We start from the raw sequence: 20,199 nt of genomic DNA on the forward strand, positions 1-20,199 counted from the left end.
ATGGACCGATCCTGCTAAGCGGAGAATCGCTGTGGCCGGACGACGGGGCGTCGAGACAAGAAGAAAGACGTTGGCAACTCAGAGGACTGGTTGCAGCGTTAGACAAGAAAGCAAGGCCTTTAAGCAGGGATTCGGGGTGGACGTGGGGGTGGGCCGAAGCGAAGCCGGAAACAGGGAACTACAACTCCCACAAGGCCTAGGGCCACGTCCCGCTGTCCTCGGCTGCTGACCCTGATGGGACAAGTAGTTTTGCGAACGGCTTAACCTACAGATTGAAGAGGTTGGAAGCTCTGAGGCCCGGGGCTTCCGGAGGTCGCGGAGATGGAATTGGAGCAGAGAGAAGGGTATGTGGCTGAGCCCTTGTGAAAAAGTGCGAATCCCAGAAAACAGTGCAGCTGCATTGTATGCAACCATATGAGCTTTTACGCTGAGGTCTGATGGGGGTTGTAGTTCATGCAACTGCTTTACCTTAGAACCCTTTTATGAACTGGGGTCTGGACTGGGACCTTAGATGCAACTGCTTCATGGACCTTCATGCAACTGCTTTACCTTAGAACCCTTTTATGGACTGGGGTCATCCTGAGGGAGGAGAAGGTTAGGGGTTTGGACTGCTGGATCTGAGAGACGAGGAGGTTGGAAGCCAGGACTCTTGCGTCTGGTTGAGGGTTGGGGCTTGGACTCCCTGGGTCCTTGGAGAGACAAAGTCTGGAGGTCTGGACTCTTGCATCCTGGGAGGAGGGGGTCAGGGCTTGAACCTTGTGGGTGCTGCGAAAGCGGGGTTGCGGGCTTGGACTCCTGGGTCTGAGGGAGGAGGGCTGGGGGCTGGATTCTACGGTCTGAGGGAGGAGGGGCTGGGGGCCTGGATTCTAGGATCTCAGGGAAGAGGGGCTGGGGGCCTGGACTCCCAGGTCTGAGGGAAAAGGGGTTGGGGTCTGGGCTTCTGGTTCAGTGGGAGAAGGGGCTGGGGGTCCAGGATCCAGGGCCCCTGAGCCTTTCCCTGCCCCTCAGGACCATGGCAGCCGTGGGCTTTGAGGAGTTCTCAGCGCCGCCAGGCTCAGAGTTGGCGTTGCCTCCCCTATTTGGTGGCCACATCCTGGAGAGCGAGCTGGAGACGGAAGTGGAGTTTGTGTCAGGTGGTCTGGGCGGCTCAGGGCTCCGGGAGCGAGATGAAGAGGAAGAGGCAGCCCGGGGTCGGCGGCGGCGCCAGCGGGAATTAAATCGCAGAAAGTACCAGGCACTAGGTCGGCGCTGCCGGGAGATCGAGCAGGTAGGTGAGTGCGGATCCCCCTGTTTTGGGGTCCCCTGGCCTAAACTGCCGCCCCCCCGCAATCTCTGCCTTTCCACATGCCCAGCCTTTTTTTTTGGCTTGCTGAAGGAATCTTCCGCTTATATATTCAGTCATTTAGCATGCATTATGTGTCTGGCCCTGTGCTGGGCCCCGGGAAGGGCCATCTCCCGTGGAGCTTCCCTGACAATGCAGATGGGTTCTCTGATGTCTCCCGGGGGCCCCTCAATGCGTGGCACCGCTCACAGGTGAAAGCCCAGGCTCTTCACATCTCCCATACCCCTGCCAGGATTCACTCCTCTCGACTCATTCATTCTGCCTCTTGAATGTCTCTGGACCCTTCTCCTCCCCTCCATCCCTACGGCTGCCACTGCAAACTCCAACTGTCTGGGCTGAATGACTGCAGTAGCTTCCTTGCTGAGAATGAGGATGGGCTGGGCGTGGTGGCTCATGCCTGTAATCCCAGCACTGTGGGAGGCTTAGGCAGGCGGATCACCTGAGATTAGGAGTTCAAGACCAGCCTGGCCAACATGGTGAAACCCCGTCTCTACTAAAATACAAAAAAATTAGCCAGGTGTGGTGGTGCACGCCTGTAGTCCCAGCTACTTGGGAGGCTGAGGCATGAGAATTGCTTGAACCCAGGAGGTGGAGGTTGCAGTGAGCCAAGATCATGCTGCTGTACTCTAGCCTGGGTGACAGAGTGAGACTCCGTCTCAAAATCAATGAATCAGTGAAGATGAAACGGCAGGCAGGGCTCAGATCTTGGCAGGCAAGGAACACCAGGACAAGAAGTCTGGATATTTTTTTTTTCCTTGAGAGTGAAGGAGCCACTGAAGGGTTTCAAACGGGGGAGGGACAGCATCAGGTCTGGATGCCTGAAACTCTGAAGACAGTTGTATTAGTTTGCTCGGACTCCCAGAATGTATCACAAACAGGGTCCCTCAAGCACAGAAATTCCTGTCTGACGGTTCTGGAGGCTAGACGTCCCAGGCAAGGTGTCGACAGGATTGTGAGAATCTTCCAGGCCTCTCCCCTGGCTTCTGGAGGTTTCTGGCAGTCATTGGCAGGTAGAAACATCACCCTGATCCCCGCCTTCATTTTCACATTGCTGCTCCCTCTGTGTGTGTGTCTGTGTCCCAATTTTCCCTTTTTATAAGGACTCCAGTCATACTGGATTAGGGCCTACCCACTGGCTTCATTTGAACTTGATTACTTTTGTAACGACACTGTCTCCATATAAGGTGATCCTGAGGTACTGGGGGTTAGAGCCTCAACATGCTCTTTTGGGGAAAATAATTGCACTCTTTTTTTTTGAGATGGAGTCTCGCTCTTGTCTCCCAGGCTGGAGTGCAATGGCACCATCTCAGCTCACTGTAACCTCCACCTCCTGGATTCAAGTGATTCTCCTGACTCAGCCTCCCTAGTAGCAGGGATTACAGGCGCCTGCCACCACACCCAGCTAATTTCTGTATTTTTAGTAGAAACAGGGTTTCACCATGTTGGCCAGGCTGGTCTCAAACTCCTGACCTCAGGTGATCCGACCGCCTCAGCCTCCCAAGGTGCTGGGATTACAGGCTTGAGCCACCACACATGGCCTTCAACTCTTTTTCTCTTTTTTGAGACAGGGTCTCACTTTGTCACCAAAGCTGGAGTGCAGTGGCGCAATCTCAGCTCACTGCAGCCTCGATCTCTCAGGTTCAAGCAGTCCTCCTACCTCAGCCCCTGAAATAGCTGGGACTACAGGTGCACACCACCACACCTGGCTAATTTTTGTACTTTTTGTAGAGATGGAGTTTTGCCATGTTGCCCAGGCTGGTCTTGAACTCCTGACCTCAAGTGATCCACTCGCCTTGACCTCCCAAAATGCTAGGATTACAGGCATGAGCCACCGCATCTGGCCTCAATTCTTGATGACAGTGTTGGGGAGTTCTGTAAGGAGGAAGGCTAGAGGCCAGGGGCATATTCCAAACCCTGTTTAACAGACACCAAGGCCCAAACGGACTCAACTGGAGCCTCTTCTGTTAATCCACCCCCAGGAATAGATTACTTCTATTTTACAAGTATAGAAAATCAAGGCTCAGAGAGGTTAAGTAATGCACCCAAGCTCAGAGCTCAGCAGTGGCAGATGTGAGAGATTTTTCTGAGACAGGGTCTTGCTCTGTTGCCCAGGCTGGAGTGCAGTGGCATGACTGTGGCTCACTGCAGCTCCAACATCCTGGGCTCTACAATCTCAGCCTCCGACGGAGCTGGGACGACGGCCACCAAGCCCAGCTAATTTTGTTAGTTTTTGAGTGTTGGGGTCTCACTGTGTTGCCCAGGCTGGCGTTGAACTCCTGGCCTTGAGTGATCCTCCTGCCTTGTCCTCTCAAAGTGCTGGGATTATAGGCATGAGCCACTGTGCCAAGCCAGAGCGGAAACTTGAACTCAGGTCTTTTTTTTTTTAGATGGAGTTTCGCTCTTGTTGTCCAGGCTGGAGTGCAATGCTGCAATCTCAGCTCACTGCAACCTCTGCCTGCTGGGTTCAAGCGATTCTCCTGCCTCAGCCTCCCGAGTAGCTGGGATTACAGGCATGCGCCACCACACCTGGCTAATTTTGTATTTTTAGTGGAGACAGGGTTTCACCATGTTAGTCAGGCTGGTCTCAAACTCCTGACCTCAGGTGATCCGCTCGCCTTGGCCTCTGAAAGTGCTGGGATTACAAGGGTGAGCCACTGTGCCTGGCACTTTTTTTTTTTTTTTTGAGACACAGTCTCACTCTGTCACCCAGGCTGGAGTGCAGTGGGGTGATCTCAACTCACTTCACCCCTCCACCTCCCGGGTTCATGCGACTATCCTGCAGGCGCCTGCCACCACGCCCAGCTAATTTCTTGTACTTTTAGTAGAGATGGGGTTTCATCATGTTGGCCAGGCTGGTCTCGAACTCCTGACCTCAGGGGATCTACTCGCCTCGGCCTCCCAAAGTGCTGGGATTACAGGCGTGAGCCACGGCGCCTGGCCTGGTGTGTTTCGACTTAATGGGAGGTTCGGGCTCTCTGAGCAGGTAACAGTTGACCTGACTTGGAGTGGGGAGTGAGTTGTGAGGATGGCTGGGGAGAAGGTCCAGGGAGAGGAACAGCATGCCCACTGGAGGGCACTCAGGACTGCGGCATGGTGAGAGGGGAGCCGGAGGGATGGGAAGGTGGAAGGACCTCAGGCCACGGGATGGTCTTTGGCCAATCTCCCCAGAGGTTAGTGCGTGCCCCATTAAACATCCGTTAAACAAATGAACGGGAGCCGTGGGATCCAGCTAATGGGAGTTCCCACCCCAAAGGTGAACGAGCGGGTCCTGAACAGGCTCCATCAGGTGCAGAGGATAACTCGGAGGCTGCAGCAGGAACGGAGGTAACCCCTTCTCCATCCCCTCTGGGCCCGTGAGCCTCAGCTCCCAAACGCTCCCAGCCCCTGTCTCTCCCACTCCCACATCCACCCAACCCTCACAAGCCACAAGGAAAAGCTGGAGATGAGGGCCGGGGGGCTGAGGCAAACAAGGAGAAAGAGTGGGATTCCGTCTTGGAGGAGAGGGCTGCGCGCTGGGACTGAGGGAGGGCGGGGTGGAGGGGGCTGAGCCCTGGGACTGAGGGAGGGCCGGGTGGAGGGGTCTTCTCCCCCTGAAGGGAGGGAACAACAGGATGGAAGGCACATGAGCACAGACCTGGCTGCAAGTTTTTTTTTTTTTTTTTTTTTTTTTTTTTTTTGCGGTGTGACTCTAAGCAAGCAGTGTCCCTTCTCTGAGCTGTTTCCTATCAACTAAGGGCAGCACCAATATCATGAGGCTGTGGCGGGGTTAAGCCGAAGCTTGCAGGTGGTGAGCTGAGCTCAGAGCTTCCCACTGTGCGTCTCCACAGAACCTGCCCAGGTGGCTGCTGCTCCTGCCACTCAGTGTCCCTGTCCCAGCAAAATTGGAGCAAGCTTTGTAGGAATGGCTCCACGTTGCTGAGTCAACCACAGTTCTCATCTCGGTCCTCGGCACAGTGGCCCAGGGCTACGTGCTCTTCCCTGGAGCCCATTCTTGCCATCCTGGGCACCCAGCAGCCTGGGGTCTCCTGCCTTTCCGGCTGTTCCTTCTTGGCCGCCTTTGCTAGTTCATCCTCCCCTCCGCAAAGCTGAAACCTGCGGCTCCCAGGGTTCCTCTGTCCGCACCTGTGCTGTCCAGCACAGTAGCCGCTGGCCACAGGTGAGATTTTCACTTAAGTTGAAATAGGCCGGGCGCAGTGGCTCACGCCTGTAATCCCAGCACTTTGGGAGGCCGAAGCAGGCGGATCACGAGGTCAGGAGATCCAGACCATCCTGGCCAACATGGTGAAACTCTGTCTCTACTAAAAATACAAAAAAATTAGCCGGGCGTAGTGGCGGGCGCCTGTAGTCCCAGCTACTCGGGAGGCTGAGGCAGGAGAATCACTGGAACCAGGGAGGTGGAGGTTGTGGTGAGCCGAGATCACACCACTGCACTCCAGCCTGGGCAACAGAGTGAGACTCCATCTCAAAACAACAACAAACCTGCCCAGGTGCTGGTGCACAGGAGGCATTCCACCAACTAGAACTTTAAGGAACTCTGGAGGCAGGGGCTGGGGAAAGAAGAGAAGGGGGTGTTTATAAGAGGTGTGGTCATTAGGAGGAGCGTTCTGTACTCCCCTCTCTTCAGTTATCAGTAAAAAATTATAACTCACATATGAATGTTTACTAAGTGCTGACATCATGTTAAGTACAGAAATCATCTGGTGTCACTACTTCAGTGTCACCACTGCAACATCCAGCCGAGGGTGTCATGTCGTTTGCAGAGCAGGAAACAGCCTCAGAATGGTCGCCTTGTCTTGCTCGAGGTCTCAAGGCTGGTCAAGGGCATGGCTCCCAGGCCTCCAGTGCCAGGGCTCAGGACCATCTGGGTCCAGGCCAGCCTTGGCGCTGAGCGGAGTGGGAGCTGAGCTCTATCCTGTGGCCCTGTTCCCCAGCTGCTAGGAGATAAGTTATTCCATTGGTGGCTTCTGCCCCTGAGCAGGTTCCTCATGAGAGTGCTGGACTCCTACGGGGATGACTACCGGGCCAGCCAGTTCACCATTGTGCTGGAGGTGAGTGTTGGGCCTCCAGGAGGGTAAGGAACTGGGAGCTCAGGACCCACCCATCACCTACCTCCCCCTCCTCCCTGCCAGGATGAGGGCAGCCAGGGCACGGATGCCCCCACCCCAGGCAATGCTGAGAATGAGCCTCCAGAGAAAGAGGCACTGTCCCCGCCCAGAAGGACTCCTGCACCCCCAGAACCTGGCAGCCCAGCCCCCGGCGAGGGGCCCAGTGGGCGGAAGAGGCGGCGAGTGCCACGGGATGGACGCCGAGCAGGAAATGCGCTGACTCCAGAGCTGGCCCCGGTGCAGGTGAGGAAAGTGGGAACTCAAGGGGAGGGACTGGGGCTCCAGAGCTGGCGCCAGTGCAGGTGAGGAGGGGAGGACTCAAGGGGAGGGGCCGGGGCCAGGGCTGGGGCTGAGTCAGGTTCAGGGCTCTTGGGTTTTGGTTCTGCACCCCGAGGGGCCCAGGGCTGGGGAGAGTTGGAGAAGGGAGGTGAACCAGGACGTGTTGGAGGCCTAGGATCAGGCAGGGAAGTAGTTGGAACAAGTGGGGTAAAGGCTTGGGTAAAAAGGAGGCAAAGTTGGAAAGGGAAGGAGGAAGACCTGGAGAAGGAAAAATAGCTACAGGAGGCTGGGAGTAGAGGAGAAGGAAGGATCAGAGAAGACGGAGTGGAAGGGAAGGCCCAGTGCGGGGAGGAAAGCTGGAAGAACATTTGGACCCAGGAACACTGGGGTTGCCTCTGAGGTGTAAGGAGGAAGGTGACTGGCCTGGGAAGACAAGAACTGCGAGGCTGGCCAGGTGCAGTGGCTCATGCCTGTAATCCCAGCCTAGGTGGGAGGATCACTTGATGCCAGGAGTTTGAGACCTGCCTGAGCAACATACTGAGACCCCATCTCTACCAAAAAGAAAAAAACATGTTAGGCTTGGTTGGCATGTGCCTGTAGTCCCAGCTGCTTGGGAAGCTGAGGTGGGAGGATCACTTGAGCCTGGGAGGCAGAGGCTGCAGTGAACTATGATGGCACCACTGCACTCCAGCCGGGGCAACAGAGTGAGACCCTGTCTCTTTAAAATGCAAAACAAAAATAGTGAAGCTGATGGGATTTTCTAGATTCCCAGGCCTGTTAACACCTTGTTCCTTATCTCCTGCAGATTAAGGTTGAGGAAGACTTTGGCTTTGAAGCAGATGAGGCCCTGGATTCCAGTTGGGTTTCTCGGGGTCCAGACAAACTGCTGCCCTACCTGACCCTGGCCAGCCCAGCCTCTGACTGACCCATGCCCAGTAAACTGACCCCACACTCACCCCGGCCACCGTCTACTTGTTCCCACCTCTGATCACACACGCTCACGTTCTGGGGTTGGTTTTCACATTTTTATTGGGAGCCGTGAGAGGGGCCGCCTCTGTCAGTGGAAGTGCTCACAGTTTCTTCAGCCACTCCAGGCTGGGGCCCTGAGGGTCCTGGGGGTGGCTGGGCACGTCGGGCATGTTCCCATCATCGCGGACGGGCACTGTGGGACAGGAGGTGGGCCACTGAGACCAGCACGTCTCCAGGGCCCTGGAGAGAAGAGCTGGTCTGTTGCTTTATGTTCAGAGAGGGAAGGGGGACCCCAGGGGTGAGAGGGGAAGAGTCAGAGAATCAGTGATGCAGAAAGAGGCTGGAAATACAGAGACTGAGAGACACGGAAGACCAGAGAGATAGAGAGCGAGCGAGAGATCCAACGCACGAGAGAGCGAGGGTTGAAAGAGATGGGAAACCCGAGAAGATGGAGACCAAGAAACCACCACAGATGGGAACCCAGAGAGGGACAGAAATCTGGAAAGGTAATAGAAACTCGAAGCACAGGCCGGGCGCGGTGGCTCACGCCTGTAATCCCAGCACTTTGGGAGGCCGAGGCGAGTGGATCACAAGGTCAGGAGATCGAGAGCATCCTGGCTAACATGGTGAAACTCCGTCTCTACTAAAAATACAAAAAAATTAGCTGGTCGTGGTGGCGGGCGCCTGTAGTCCCAGCTACTCGGGAGGCTGAGGCAGGAGAATGGTGTGAACCCGGGAGGCGGAGCTTGCAGTGAGCTGAGATCACGCCACTGCACTCCAGCCTGGGCGACAGAGCAAAATTCTGTCTCAAAAAAAAAAAAAAAAAAAAAAAAACACAACTCAAAGTACAAACACAGAATAGTATACGAATTATATCTCAATTCTTAAAAAATGGAATGGGGGGTCCAGGCACCACTGCAGAATCTCTGATAACTGCTTAGGAAAGACCTGCCCATAACTGCCCTTACCCCAGCACAGGGAGGCTGGGCCTAGGCGGCGATCCCTGCCTGGCCCCCACTCACCTGGGTAGTTGTAGGGCGTGGCCCTGTTGATCATGGCGGAGTACTTGAAGTAGGGGCTCAATGGGGGCAGAATTACAGCTGTGGAGAGACACAGGGGTGAGGCCCAGGGGAAGGTGGCTCTGAGGAGAGGGGAAGAGAAGCTGAGCCTTGGCAAAGGGAAGATAAAGTGCGAAGGGGGAGGGCAGCAGGGAGGGCCAGCACCTCCAGGAGGATCCTTGGAACCTCGGGATCCCTACTTACAGACAGGAGGGTTTAAAACTCTTCTTTGGGGGGTTAAGTGGAGGTAGGGGTGGGAGCCTAACACTCACAGATAATGGGGCCTAGAGGAGGGAGCAGTGGGGTTGGTCATGGAATGAGTACGTTTAAGTGCAGGGGTCATCATGGAGCATCCTGGGAGTAGTGTCATGGGATCATTCCGGAGAAATCAAGACTGTTACAAATTTGGCCGGGCACAGTGGCTCACACCTGTAATCCCAGCACTTTGGGAGGCCAAGGTGGGCGCATCACACCTGAGGTCAGGAGTTCGCGACCAGCCTGGACAACATGATGAAACCCCATCTCTACTAAAGATACAAAAATTAGCCGGGCGTGGTGGCAGGAGCCTGTAATCCCAGCTACTCAGGAGGCTGAGGCAGAAGAATCCCTTGAGCCTGGGAGGCAGAGGTTGCAGTGAGCCCAGATTGTGCCATTGCACTCCAGCCTGGGCAACAGAGAGAGACTCCGTCACAAAAAAAAGACTGTTACAAACTGGAGGAGAAAGGGTCGCACAAACAACAGTCACCACAGTCCATCTAGGGTGGGAGCCAGGAGTCCTGGGGGATGGGGTACAGTTCATAAAAGGAATGTTCTAGGCCAGTGATATCTGACAGATGGTAAGAGCCAGGTATATAATTTTATATCTTCTAGTAGCCACAGTAAAAATAAAAGATACAGATGAAACAAATTTTAAGAAACATACTTGGATGGGCAAGGTGGCTCATGCCTATAATCCCAGGACTTTAGGAGGCCGAGACGGGTGGATCACCTGAGGTCAGGAGTTCGAGACCAGCCTGACCAATATGATGAAACTCCGTCTCTACTAAAAATACAAAAACTTAGCCGAGTGTAGTGGCATGCACTTGTAATCCCAGCTACTACGGAGGCTGAGACAGGAGAATTGCTTGAACCCGGGAGGCGGAGGTTGCAGTGAGCCGAGATCAGGCCATTGCACTGCAGCCTGGACAAAAGCCAAACTCTGTCTCAAAAAAACAAAAACAAACCAAAAAAAAAAAAAAAAAAAGCATGGTACATCCAAAACATCAACATGTAATCAACAAAAGATTATTGGTAGTTTACACCCTCTGTTATATTAAGTTTTTAAAATCCAGTGTGTCTTATACCACCTCAATTCATACCAGCACCACTTCAAGTGCTCACTGGCCAGGTGTGGCTGGTGGCTGCCACACTGAACAAGTGTTCAGAACCTTACCTAGTGCCTGGCTGGTGGACCAGCAGTACTGACAAGACCTGGGAACTCTTCAAAAATGCAGAACCCCATGCCCCACCCCAGACCTACAGAATCGAAACCTACAGTTTGGCCGGGTGCAATGGCTCACTCCTGTAATCCCAGCACTTTGGGAAGGTGGATCACTTGCGGTCAGGAGTTCAAGACCAGCCTGGCCAACATGGTGAAACCTCGTCTCTACTAAAAATACACGAGTTAGCCGGGCGTGGTGGTGCGCGCCTGTAATCCCAGCTACTTGGGAGGCTGAGGCAGGAGAATCACTTGAACCCTGGATTCGGAGGTTACAATGAGCCATGATCAAACCATTGCACTCTAGCCTGGAAGACAGAGCGAGACGCCATCTCAAAAAAAAAAAAAAAAAAAAATTAGCTGGCCGGGCGCGGTGGCTCACGCCTGTAATCTCAGCACTTTGGGAGGCTGAGGTGGGCAGATCACGAGGTCGAGATCGAGACCATTCTGGCTAACGTGGTGAAACCCCGTCTCTATTAAAAATAAAAAAAATTAGTCGGGCGTGGTGGCGGGCGCCTGTAATCCCAGCTACTCAGGAGGCTGAGGCAGAAGAATGGCGTGAACCCGGAAGGCGGAGCTTGCAGTGAACCGAGACCGCGCCACTGCACTCCAGCCTGGGTGACAGCGAGACTCAGTCTCAAAAGCAAAAACAAAAAGTTAGCTGGGCGCCTGTAATCCCAGTTACTCGGGAGGCTGAGGCAGGAGAATCCCTTGAACCCGGGAGGCCGAGGTTGCAGTGAGCCGGGATCGCGCCACGGCACTTCAGTCTGGGTGAGAGTGAGACTCCATCGCAAAAAAAAAAAAAAAAAAAAAAGCTACATTTTAACAATCCCCGCCCCCATCCCTGCAGGAACTCCGGTGCTAATTAAGGTGTGAGTAGCGCAGTTCCAGGACAGAGGGCAGAGGTTTTCAATCCGCAAGGCACATTAGGATCATATGGGGATTTTCACAAGACACAGATTCATTCCCCAGCCTCACCTCCAACCAAGCCAACTCAATTCAGAATGGGGGAGAGATGAAAGGGAGGAGGAGGAGGATCTGGACTTTATTTATTTTTGGTGCTCAGGTGTTGCTATGGCATAAGCAGGGTTGAGAACGTCTCATTTAGAGGGATTAAGAGCGTATTGGGTAGGTGGAAAGGAATGCGGGAGGCGATGGTGGAGAGATTATAATGGGTATGGGGATAGATAAGGGGATGTCGTGGGGGTGCAGACACACTAGAGGGGACCCGAGGGCGGCGATAGGGCTTTAGGGGTACAAGATGGAGGGATGGAGGGGGACGGGGGTGGACGATGCAAGTTTGCGCCTAGAGCACTCACGCACCGAGGCCCCCGACGACGAAGGACACGACCAGCACTGGCTCCTTGTCCCAGGCATTCTTGAGGAAGGCGCCGACTCCTGAAGGGGTGGCGAGGAGCGTCAACCCTGCAAGTAGCTGCCCCCGGTGACCTCTAACCCTCTCGTGCCACCCCTGCCCTGGAGGAGCCCCCTCGTGACTTCTGCGTCCCCCTCCAGCACGGACCCCATCGCTTCCACCCCTGCCCTGACCCACCTCAGTCCCAGGACCGCCCGGAGGTTCCCGAAACTACCCAAGCCCCGCGCGCCACCGGCACCTGCACTTACTCGCAGCCATCTTGGTCTCGGCGGCGGCGACAGCGGCGAGGACGCGGAGCACTCTGGGAGTTGTGGTCCTTATGCGCGAGAAACCGCTCCCCGGGCTGCGCGTGCGCCCTGGAGCAGAAGTGGAGGGAAAAAGCCAGGACGCGGAGCACTCTGGGAGTTGTGGTCCCTCTGTGCGAGGTTCCGCTTTCGGAGACTGCGCGTGCGCACTTGCGCAGAACAAAGATGGAGCCGCGGAGGTAAAGGAAGTAGTGTCAGGAGCAAGCGTAAGCCTGACTTTGCGGACCTGCGTGGAACCTCCTTAGTCTCAGCCTAGAAGTCGCTCCGGAGTGACTAGTCCTCCTGCTGCGACCCACCTAAGGCAGAACAAAATAGTCCTCATTTTATAGTTTATGTATGAAAGCCCATTTTACAGACGAAGAAACTGAGCCTGGGAGAAGGTGAATGACTAACCTGTCCTTCTAGGTCTCAGCTCAACATCAGCTCGTCCTGGAAGCGCTAGGTCTCATCCCAGTTGGGTTAGGAGCTTTCTGCGGGCTAAGTGCCCTGTTACCGCCATTATAGCTCAGATCACTTAAGAAACTGACCTGGTCTGGGCCGGGAGCCGTGGCTCACGCCTGTAATCCCAGCACTTTGGGAGGCCGAGGCGGGCGGATCACAAGGTCAGGAGATCTAGACCATCCTGGCTAACATGGTAAACCCTGTCTGTACTTAAAAATACAACACAAATTAGCCGGGAGTGGTGGTGGGCGACTGTAGTCCCAGCTACTGGGGAGGCTGAGGCAGGAGAATGGCGTGAACCCGGAAGGCGGAGCTTGCAGTGAGCAGAGATCACACCACTGCACTCCAGCCTGGGCGACAGAGCGAGACTCCGTCGCAAAAAAAAAAAAAAAAAAAAAAAAAAAAAAGAAAGAAAGAAACTGACCTGGTCTGGGTCTTTCAGTCGGACTGGTAGCTGCTGCTTGAGAGCAGTAAAGGAGTCTGAGTTCCCTCTGTGCCTGCCAACATCGCACAGCGAGGGTCTGGCACGTAGTAGGTGCTAATTTTTTTTTTTTTTTTTTTTTTTGAGACTTAGTCTAGCTCTGTTGCCCAGGCTGGAGTGCAATGGCGCGATCTCGGCTCACAGCAACCTCTGCCTCCCGGGTTCAAGCGATTCTCCTGCTTCAGCCTCCTGAATAGCTGGGATTACAGGCGCGTGCCTCCACACCCAGCTAATTTTTCTATTTTTAGTAGAGACGGGGTTTCTCCATGTTGGTCAGGCTGGTCTTCCCGACCTCAGGTGATCCGCCCCCCTCGGCCTCCCAAAGTGCTAGGATTACAGGCATGAGCCACCGCGCCCGGCCTATAGGTGCTAATTTTTATCAATCAATCAATCAATCAATCAATCACAGCATCACAGCAAGAGCCTGGCACATAATAGGTGCTAATTTTTATCTGTCAACCAATCTATCAATCGATCAATTAATTACAGCAAGGGACTGGCACATAATTGGTGTTTTTATCTATCCATCAATCACAGCAAGGGCCTGACACTTAATAGGTGCTAATTCTTATCTGTCTATCAATCAATCACAGCAAGGGCCTGGCACTTAATAGGTGCTAATTTTTATCTATCTACATCTATCTATCTATCTATCTATCTATCTATCTATCTATCTATCACAGCAAGGGTCTGGCACATAATAGATGCTAATTTTTATCTATCTATCTATCTATCTATCTATCTATCTATCTATCTATCTATCACAGCAAGGGCCTGGCACATAATAGGTGCTAATTTTTATCTATCTGTCAATCACAGCAAGAGTCTGGCACATATTAGGTTCTTATTTTTAAAACAAGACAGATATCTTTCTGTCTGTCTATCTATATTTAAAGACATGGTCTCACTCTATCACCCAGGCTAGAGTGCAGTGGCACAATGTATTTATTTTTTTAGACAGGGTCTTGCTGTGTTGCCCAGGCTGCTCTTGAACTCTTGGGCTCAAGCGATCCTCCTGCCTCCACCTCCCGACTAGTATTTGTTTCTAGAGTTAAATGAATGAACACCACAGGTTATGACTGACCCCCCTGCTAACTTTTTCCACAGTGCCATAGGGCTATGACACAGTCACCCACAGGCCCCCACCTCGATACTTCCCTAAACGAGTATCTGGGTCTGGCTCTCTGATGTTGCCTCATTTCCTGGGAGGGAAGAGGGTGCGACCAAGCCCTGGCTCCAGCTCCAGCGGATAGCTGCCCACCATGGCCTTGATGCTGATCCTCCAGCTGCTGACCCTCTGTGAGCCGCCCCTTTTTTCTCCCTGGGTTCCTGGCTGGGGTTGGGGGCAGAAAGAGAGGAGGTGGAGACCCAGACACCCTGCAGGGGGACCAGGCAGCAGGTTTGGGGTTCTAGGTTCAAATAAAGAACAGGACTAGGGCCCAGACCCCTGGGTCCTAAAGCAAGAGAACACAGATTCCCGAAAGAGGAAGGAGGAAGGAAGTGGGGACAGGTCTCTCTGGCTCTTGAGGCAGGAAGAGGGCAGGAGACAGGGAGGACTCCTAGATTCTCATCTGGGAGGGGGATGGAAGCCAGGACTCCTGATTCCCCGGGAAAAGGGGGCTGGGAACAGGGCTCTTAGCTCCTGAGAGAAGAGGGAAATGGGGACCCAGATTCCTGAACCCGAGGGAGGGATAAGATTCTCATTTCCCAGAGGAGAGAGGAGCTGGGGACTCAGATTCCTGGGCTACCAATGAGATGGGGCTGGCCACAAAGGGCTTTGAAAGGAACTCGCTGTCGGGCACAGCAGCTCACGCCTGTAATCCCAGCACTTTGGGAGGCCGAGGCGGGCGGATTACCTGAGGACAGGAGTTCAAGATCAGCCTGACCAACATGGCGAAACCCCATCTCTACTAAAAATACAAAGATTAGCCCAGTGTGGTGGCGGGCACTTGTAATCCCAGCTATGAGGGAGGCTAAGGCAAGAGAATCACTTGAACCTGGGAGGCAGAGGTTGCAGTGAGCTGAGATCACATCACTACACGCCAGCCTGGGCGACAGAGTGAGACTCTGTCTCAGACAAAAAAAAAAAAAAGGAACTAGTCCCTCAACCTTCTACAGGGCCTCTGTGTCACACAGACATCACTCCGTCTGGTGAGTAGCCACCCCATCCACTCTCCTTTATGTTGCTGACACCCCTTTTCCAACTACTCAGATTTTATTTTGGTGCCCAATCCCATCCCAGATATCCTTATTTTCCTCCCTCCCTCCATTCCTTCCTTCCTTCTCTTCTCATTCCCTTTAGTGGCCATTATAGGTGAGTACTGAAGACCAGGAACTTCTGAGGCAGAGGCCTAAGCTAGGACCTCAGTTTTACCATCGTATTCATTTATATGACCATATGACCTTGAACAAGCCACAGCTTGCTAAGACTTCATTTCCTTCTCTGTAAAATGGGCCACTGTGAGATTTCATCAAATCACATGTGCAAAACCCTGAGCCTGGCACAGTACAGGGCTTAAGAAATAGGATCTTGGGCCGGGCGCAATGGCCAACGTCTGTAATCCCAGCACTTTGGGAGGCAGAGGCGGGCAGATCACGAGGTCAGATGGAGACCATCCTGGAACGTGGTGAAACCCCGTCTCTACTAAAAAAAAAAAAAAAAAAAAAAAAATTAGCCAGGTGTGGTGGGACGCACCTGTAATCCCAGCTACTCAGGAGGCTGAAGCAAGAGAATCGCTTGAACCCAGGAGGCAGAGGTTGCAGTAAGCTGAGATTGTGCCACTGCACTGCAGCCTGGGTGACAGTGCAAGACTCCACCTCAAAAACAAACAAACAAACAAAAACTCTCTTGGAGATATTTCAGTGTCACTATAGCTATCTCTACCTATTTATTTATTTATTTATTTATTTAGAGACCAGTCTCTGTCGCCCAGGCCAGAGTGCAGTGGTGCAATCTTGGCTCACTGCAACCACCTCCTGGGTTCAAGGGATTCTCCTGCCTCAGCCTCCCGAGTAGCTAGGACTACAGGCACACACCACAATGCCTGGATAATTTTTTTATTTTTAGTAGAGACAGGGTTTCACCATGTTGGTCAGGCTGGTCTGGAACTCCTGACCTCAGGTGATCCCTCTGCCTCAGCCTCCCAAAGTGTTGGGATTACAAACATGAGCCCCCTCACCTGACCCTTATTTTTATTCATTTTTAGAGACGGGGTCTCATTCTGTCACCCGGGCTGGAGTACAGTGGCTCTATCATAGCTCACTGCAGCTTCAAACTCCTAGGCTCAGACAATCCTCCAGCGTCAGCCTCCCAAAGTGCATGCCACCATGGAGTTCTCACTCTGTTGCCCAGGCTGGAGTGCAGTGGTATGATCTCAGCTAACTGCAGCCTCTGACTCTAGGGTTCAAGTGATTCTCCTACTCAGCCTCCCAAACAGCTGGAACTACAGGCTAGCACTACCACGCCTGGCTAATTTTTCTGTTTTTAGTAGAGATGGGATTTTACCATGTTGGTCAGGCTGGTCTTGAGCTCCTGACCTCAGGTGATGCACCCACCTTGGCCTCCCAAAGTGCTGGGATTACAGCTGTGAGCCACCGGACCCAGCGGCCTTCCTGTACTCTTAATTTGTGTGATTTGTGAATAAGTGATATCTGCCAGTACTGTCATTTGTCCTCTAGTTTTGTCTTTTAGCATACACAACTTAAGAAATTTGAAGTGGTCAAATTAATTAATCTTCCATACAACTTTTTATTTTATATTTTAAGAAGCCTTCCTTACCCCAAGACAAATATATTTTCCTATAGTTTTTTGAATACTTTTATAGTTAAAAAAAAAATGAAACACAGGGTCTTTAATTAATCTGGAAGTTGTTTTGGGAAATGGTGTGAGGTAGGGCTCCAACTTTTTTTTTTTTTCCAAATAGCAAGTTTTGGCAACTCTTGAAATACTATATTGCAAATATTCTGGAAAGCTATTTAAAATTAGAGTTCTGGCTGGGCGTGGTGACTCACACCTGTAATCCTAGCACTTTGGGAGGCCAAGGGGGGAGGACTGCTTGAGCCCAAGAGTTCGAGAGTAGCCTGGGCAACATAGGGAATGCTCATCTCTACTAAAAATAAAAAATAAAAAAAGTTGGCCTGGTGTAGTGGCATGTGCCTGTAGTCCCAGGTACTCAGGAGGCTGAGGTGGAGGATCGTTTGAGCCCAGGAGATTGAGGCTGCAGTGAGTTGAGAACATGCCACTGCACTCCTGCCTGAGCACAGAGCAAGACCCTGCCTCAAAAAAAAAAAAAAAAAAAAGTCTGGGCGTGGTGGTACAAGCTTGTAAACTTAGCACTTTGGGAGGCTGAGGTGGGAGGATTGCTTGAGGCCAGTAGTTCGAGACCAACCTGGTCAACATAGGGAGACCCCCCCCATCTCATTACTTAAAAATAATAATAATAATAAAATTACAGAGTTCTGGGACCTGACCTTTTGAAACTATGTTTACAAACTGTGGAGTAAAGCTCAGAAGTTTCTCTCCTGCCCCTCTGATTTGCACCTGGTTTTAACAAGCCTTGATTGTAGTCCAGTCTCTCCCCGATTTTACAAACAGGAAACTGAGGCTAAGAAAGGGGCAGTAATCGTCCAAGGTGATTTTCCTCCTTCCCCAACTTCCCTTTCATCTTCTGGGGCTCCCAGGAGGCCCGAGGACCCAGGCAGCCCCGTTTATTCAGTCCCCCCAGCTTCATACTACCCTAAGCCATGGCTGGGAGCTCAGCCGGCTACAGTTGTGACCCCTGGGGTCAACGTGACCTTGAGGTGCCGGGCACCCCAACCTGCTTGGAGATTTGGACTTTTCAAGCCTGGAGAGATCGCTCCCCTTCTCTTCCGGGATGTGTCCTCCGAGCTGGCAGAATTCTTTCTGGAGGAGGTGACTCCAGCCCAAGGGGGAAGTTACCGCTGCTGCTACCGAAGGCCAGAATGGGGGCCGGGTGTCTGGTCCCAGCCCAGCGATGCCCTGGAGCTGCTGGTGACAGGTGAGGTCCTGGGGTCGGGGAGGAGAAGTGGGTGGAACAAGTGAGGTGGGGGAGGGACAGAGAGATATAGGGAAAGAGAGACAGAGCGAGGCTGGCAAACTGATAGATTCGCAGACACAAGAAAAGACAGAGATACAGAGATACTAGGGGGAGAGAGACAGACGGGAGCAGAGAGAAAGAGAGAGAGGTACAGTGCGGGGGGAGAGAGAAAGAGGCAGAAGGAGAAAGGGAGGCAGAGAGAGAGAAAGAGACAGGCAGACAGAGAGAGAGAGACAGGCAGACAGAAAGAGAGAGAGACAGAAAGAGAGAGAGAGGCAGAGAGAAAGCGAGAGACAGAGGCAGACAGAGAAAGAGAGCGAGCGAGCGGAAGACGCTCACGCGGCCCCGGACCCTCACCCCGTCTCCGCAGAGAAGCTCCCGCGGCCGTCGCTGGTGGCGCTGCCCGGGCCGGTGGTGGCTCCTGGCGCCAACTTGAGCCTGCGCTGCGCGGGCCGCCTGAGGAACATGAGCTTCGTGCTGTACCGCGAGGGCGTGGCGGCCCCGCTGCAGTACCGCGACTCCGCGCAGCCCTGGGCCGACTTCCCGCTGCTGGGCGCCCGCGCCCCGGGCACCTACAGCTGCTACTATCACACGCCCTCCGCGCCCTACGTGCTGTCGCAGCGCAGCGAGGTGCTGGTCATCAGCTGGGAAGGTGAGGGCCCTGAGGCCCGGCCCGCCTCCTCCGCCCCAGGAATGCAGGCCCCAGGCCCTCCTCCCTCAGACCCAGGAGCCCAGGCCCCCAGCCCCTCCTCCTTCAGACCCAGGGGTCTAGTCCTGCATGCCCTCCTCCCTCAGACCCAGGATTCCTGGGCCCCAGCCCCTCCTCCTTCAGACCCAGGATTCCCGGGCCCCAGTACCTCCTCCCTCAGACCCAGGAGTCCAGGCCCCCAGCCCCTCCTTCCTGATCCAGGAGTCCAGGCCCCAGCCCCTTCTTCCTGATCCAGGAGTCCAGGCCCCAGCCCCTTCTTCCTGGACCCAGGAGTCCAGGCCCCAGCCCCTTCTTCCTGGACCCAGGAGTTGAAGCCTCCATCGACTCCCCCTCAACTTTGAGACTGTGGAGTCAGGTCCCTAAGTCCACCCCAGGGGCTGGAAACCTGGAGTTCAGGGCCCAGACTTTGAGGTCCGGGATCTGATGGCCCCTCTCTTCCGGCTCCACCCGCAGACTCTGGCTCCTCCAACTACACCCAGGGGAACCTTGTCCGCCTGGGGCTGGCCGGTCTGGTTCTCATCTCCCTGGGCGCGCTGGTCACTTTTGACTGGCGCAGCCAGAACCGTGCTCCTGCTGGTATCCGCCCCTGAGCCCCAGGAACACTGCAACCCGAGACTTCCAACCTGAGTGGCGGAGAAGCTGAGACCCTGGGCTGGACTGTCCTTTCCTGCAGCCTCGCAGTCCTGCTGGCTGAGCCCCGTGGAACGGTCCTTAGACCCCCCTGTGCTCTGTGCTGTAGCTTCTTTCCAGGCATTTCCCAAGGAGTAGCCAAGTGGAAGACGTGATCAGTTGTTAAGACTTCCAAGCCAGAAGACAGAGGGTTTGAATCCCAGCACTGCCGTCTACTCACTGTAGTAGTAGCAGCTACAGAAAGGTAGTAGTGAGAGGTGAAGCCAGCTGGACTTCCTGGGTTGAATGGGGACTTGGAGAACTTTTCTGTCTTACAAGGGGATTATAAAATGGACCAATCAGCACTCTGTAAAATGGACCAATCAGTACTCTGTAAGATGGACCAATCAGCGCTCTGTAAAATGGACCAATCAGCAGGATATGGGTGGGGACAATAAGGGAATAAAAGCTAGCCAGCGCGACACCCCGCTAGAGTCCTCTTCCACGCTGTGGAAGCTTTGTTCTCTTGCTCTACACAGTAAATCTTGCTGCTGCCAACTCTTTAGGTCTGTGCTATCTTTAAGTGCTGTAACACTCACCACGAAGGTCCGCGGCTCCATTCTTAAAGTCAGCGAGACCACAAACCCACAGGAAGGAACCAACTCCAGATACAGTAGCAGCATTCAGAAAGCACCCTTCCCCAACTCTCTCTTGCCTTGACGGTAAAATGGATGCACTGATAAAACCCACTTCATAGGACTGTTGTAGGATCCAGTGGGTAATACACATAAAATATTTAAAACAGTGACTGGCTCGTAAGTGCTCAATAAACGTTAGCTACCCTGTAACACCGATTTCTACCAGACTCAGTGTCGAAAGGAAGGTCTCACCTTTTTTCCATCAAGCATGATAAAGCACAACTTTTTCTTTCTTTCTTTCTTTCTTTCTTTCTTTTTTTTTTTTTTTTTGAGAGAAGATCTCACTCCACCCAG

General features: G+C 53.4%; 3 protein-coding genes across 13 annotated transcripts; 2 read left to right on the plus strand and 1 right to left on the minus strand.

The window, feature by feature from the left end:
- The first annotated feature begins 205 nt into the window (after positions 1-205).
- Positions 206-7,681, plus strand: TFPT (TCF3 fusion partner). 2 transcript variants are annotated; one of them, XM_055239039.2, is made up of 6 exons: positions 206-344; positions 1,009-1,267; positions 4,596-4,666; positions 6,321-6,390; positions 6,472-6,690; positions 7,532-7,681. In XM_055239039.2, the coding sequence occupies exons 1-6, from the start codon at positions 322-324 to the stop codon at positions 7,649-7,651; spliced, it is 762 nt and encodes a 253-aa protein (XP_055095014.1). In that variant the 5' UTR covers positions 206-321; the 3' UTR covers positions 7,652-7,681. The 2 variants fall into 2 exon arrangements, with proteins under 2 accessions (XP_055095014.1, XP_055095015.1); XM_055239040.2 differs by lacking the exon at positions 206-344 and adding an exon at positions 601-711.
- A 56-nt stretch (positions 7,682-7,737) lies between these two features.
- NDUFA3 (NADH:ubiquinone oxidoreductase subunit A3) lies at positions 7,738-18,500 on the minus strand. 4 transcript variants are annotated; one of them, XM_063615486.1, is made up of 7 exons: positions 18,247-18,386; positions 17,373-17,858; positions 12,304-12,555; positions 11,854-12,206; positions 11,554-11,628; positions 8,718-8,795; positions 7,738-7,935 (listed from the first exon to the last, which is right to left on the minus strand). In XM_063615486.1, exons 4-7 carry the CDS (start codon positions 11,861-11,863, stop codon positions 7,808-7,810), a joined length of 291 nt encoding a protein of 96 aa, XP_063471556.1. In that variant the 5' UTR covers positions 11,864-12,206; positions 12,304-12,555; positions 17,373-17,858; positions 18,247-18,386; the 3' UTR covers positions 7,738-7,807. The 4 variants fall into 4 exon arrangements, with proteins under 4 accessions (XP_063471556.1, XP_063471558.1, XP_063471557.1 ...); XM_063615488.1 differs by having other exon boundaries at positions 7,738-7,888; positions 18,247-18,334; XM_063615487.1 differs by lacking the exon at positions 18,247-18,386 and having other exon boundaries at positions 7,738-7,888; positions 17,303-17,431.
- On the plus strand, positions 13,789-19,765 carry OSCAR (osteoclast associated Ig-like receptor). Of its 7 annotated transcripts, XM_055238881.2 has the most exons (6): positions 13,798-14,131; positions 14,951-14,983; positions 15,135-15,146; positions 17,548-17,850; positions 18,260-18,541; positions 19,052-19,765. In XM_055238881.2, the coding sequence occupies exons 1-6, from the start codon at positions 14,095-14,097 to the stop codon at positions 19,186-19,188; spliced, it is 804 nt and encodes a 267-aa protein (XP_055094856.1). In that variant the 5' UTR covers positions 13,798-14,094; the 3' UTR covers positions 19,189-19,765. The 7 variants fall into 7 exon arrangements, with proteins under 7 accessions (XP_063471548.1, XP_063471549.1, XP_063471550.1 ...); XM_063615478.1 differs by having other exon boundaries at positions 13,789-14,131; positions 18,260-19,765; XM_063615481.1 differs by lacking the exon at positions 15,135-15,146 and having other exon boundaries at positions 13,794-14,131; positions 18,869-19,116.
- Positions 19,766-20,199: the final 434 nt, after the last annotated feature.

The sequence above is a fragment of the Symphalangus syndactylus genome, chromosome 13, assembly GCF_028878055.3.
Source record: "Symphalangus syndactylus isolate Jambi chromosome 13, NHGRI_mSymSyn1-v2.1_pri, whole genome shotgun sequence".
In the NCBI taxonomy this organism is placed as follows: Eukaryota; Metazoa; Chordata; class Mammalia; order Primates; family Hylobatidae; genus Symphalangus; species Symphalangus syndactylus.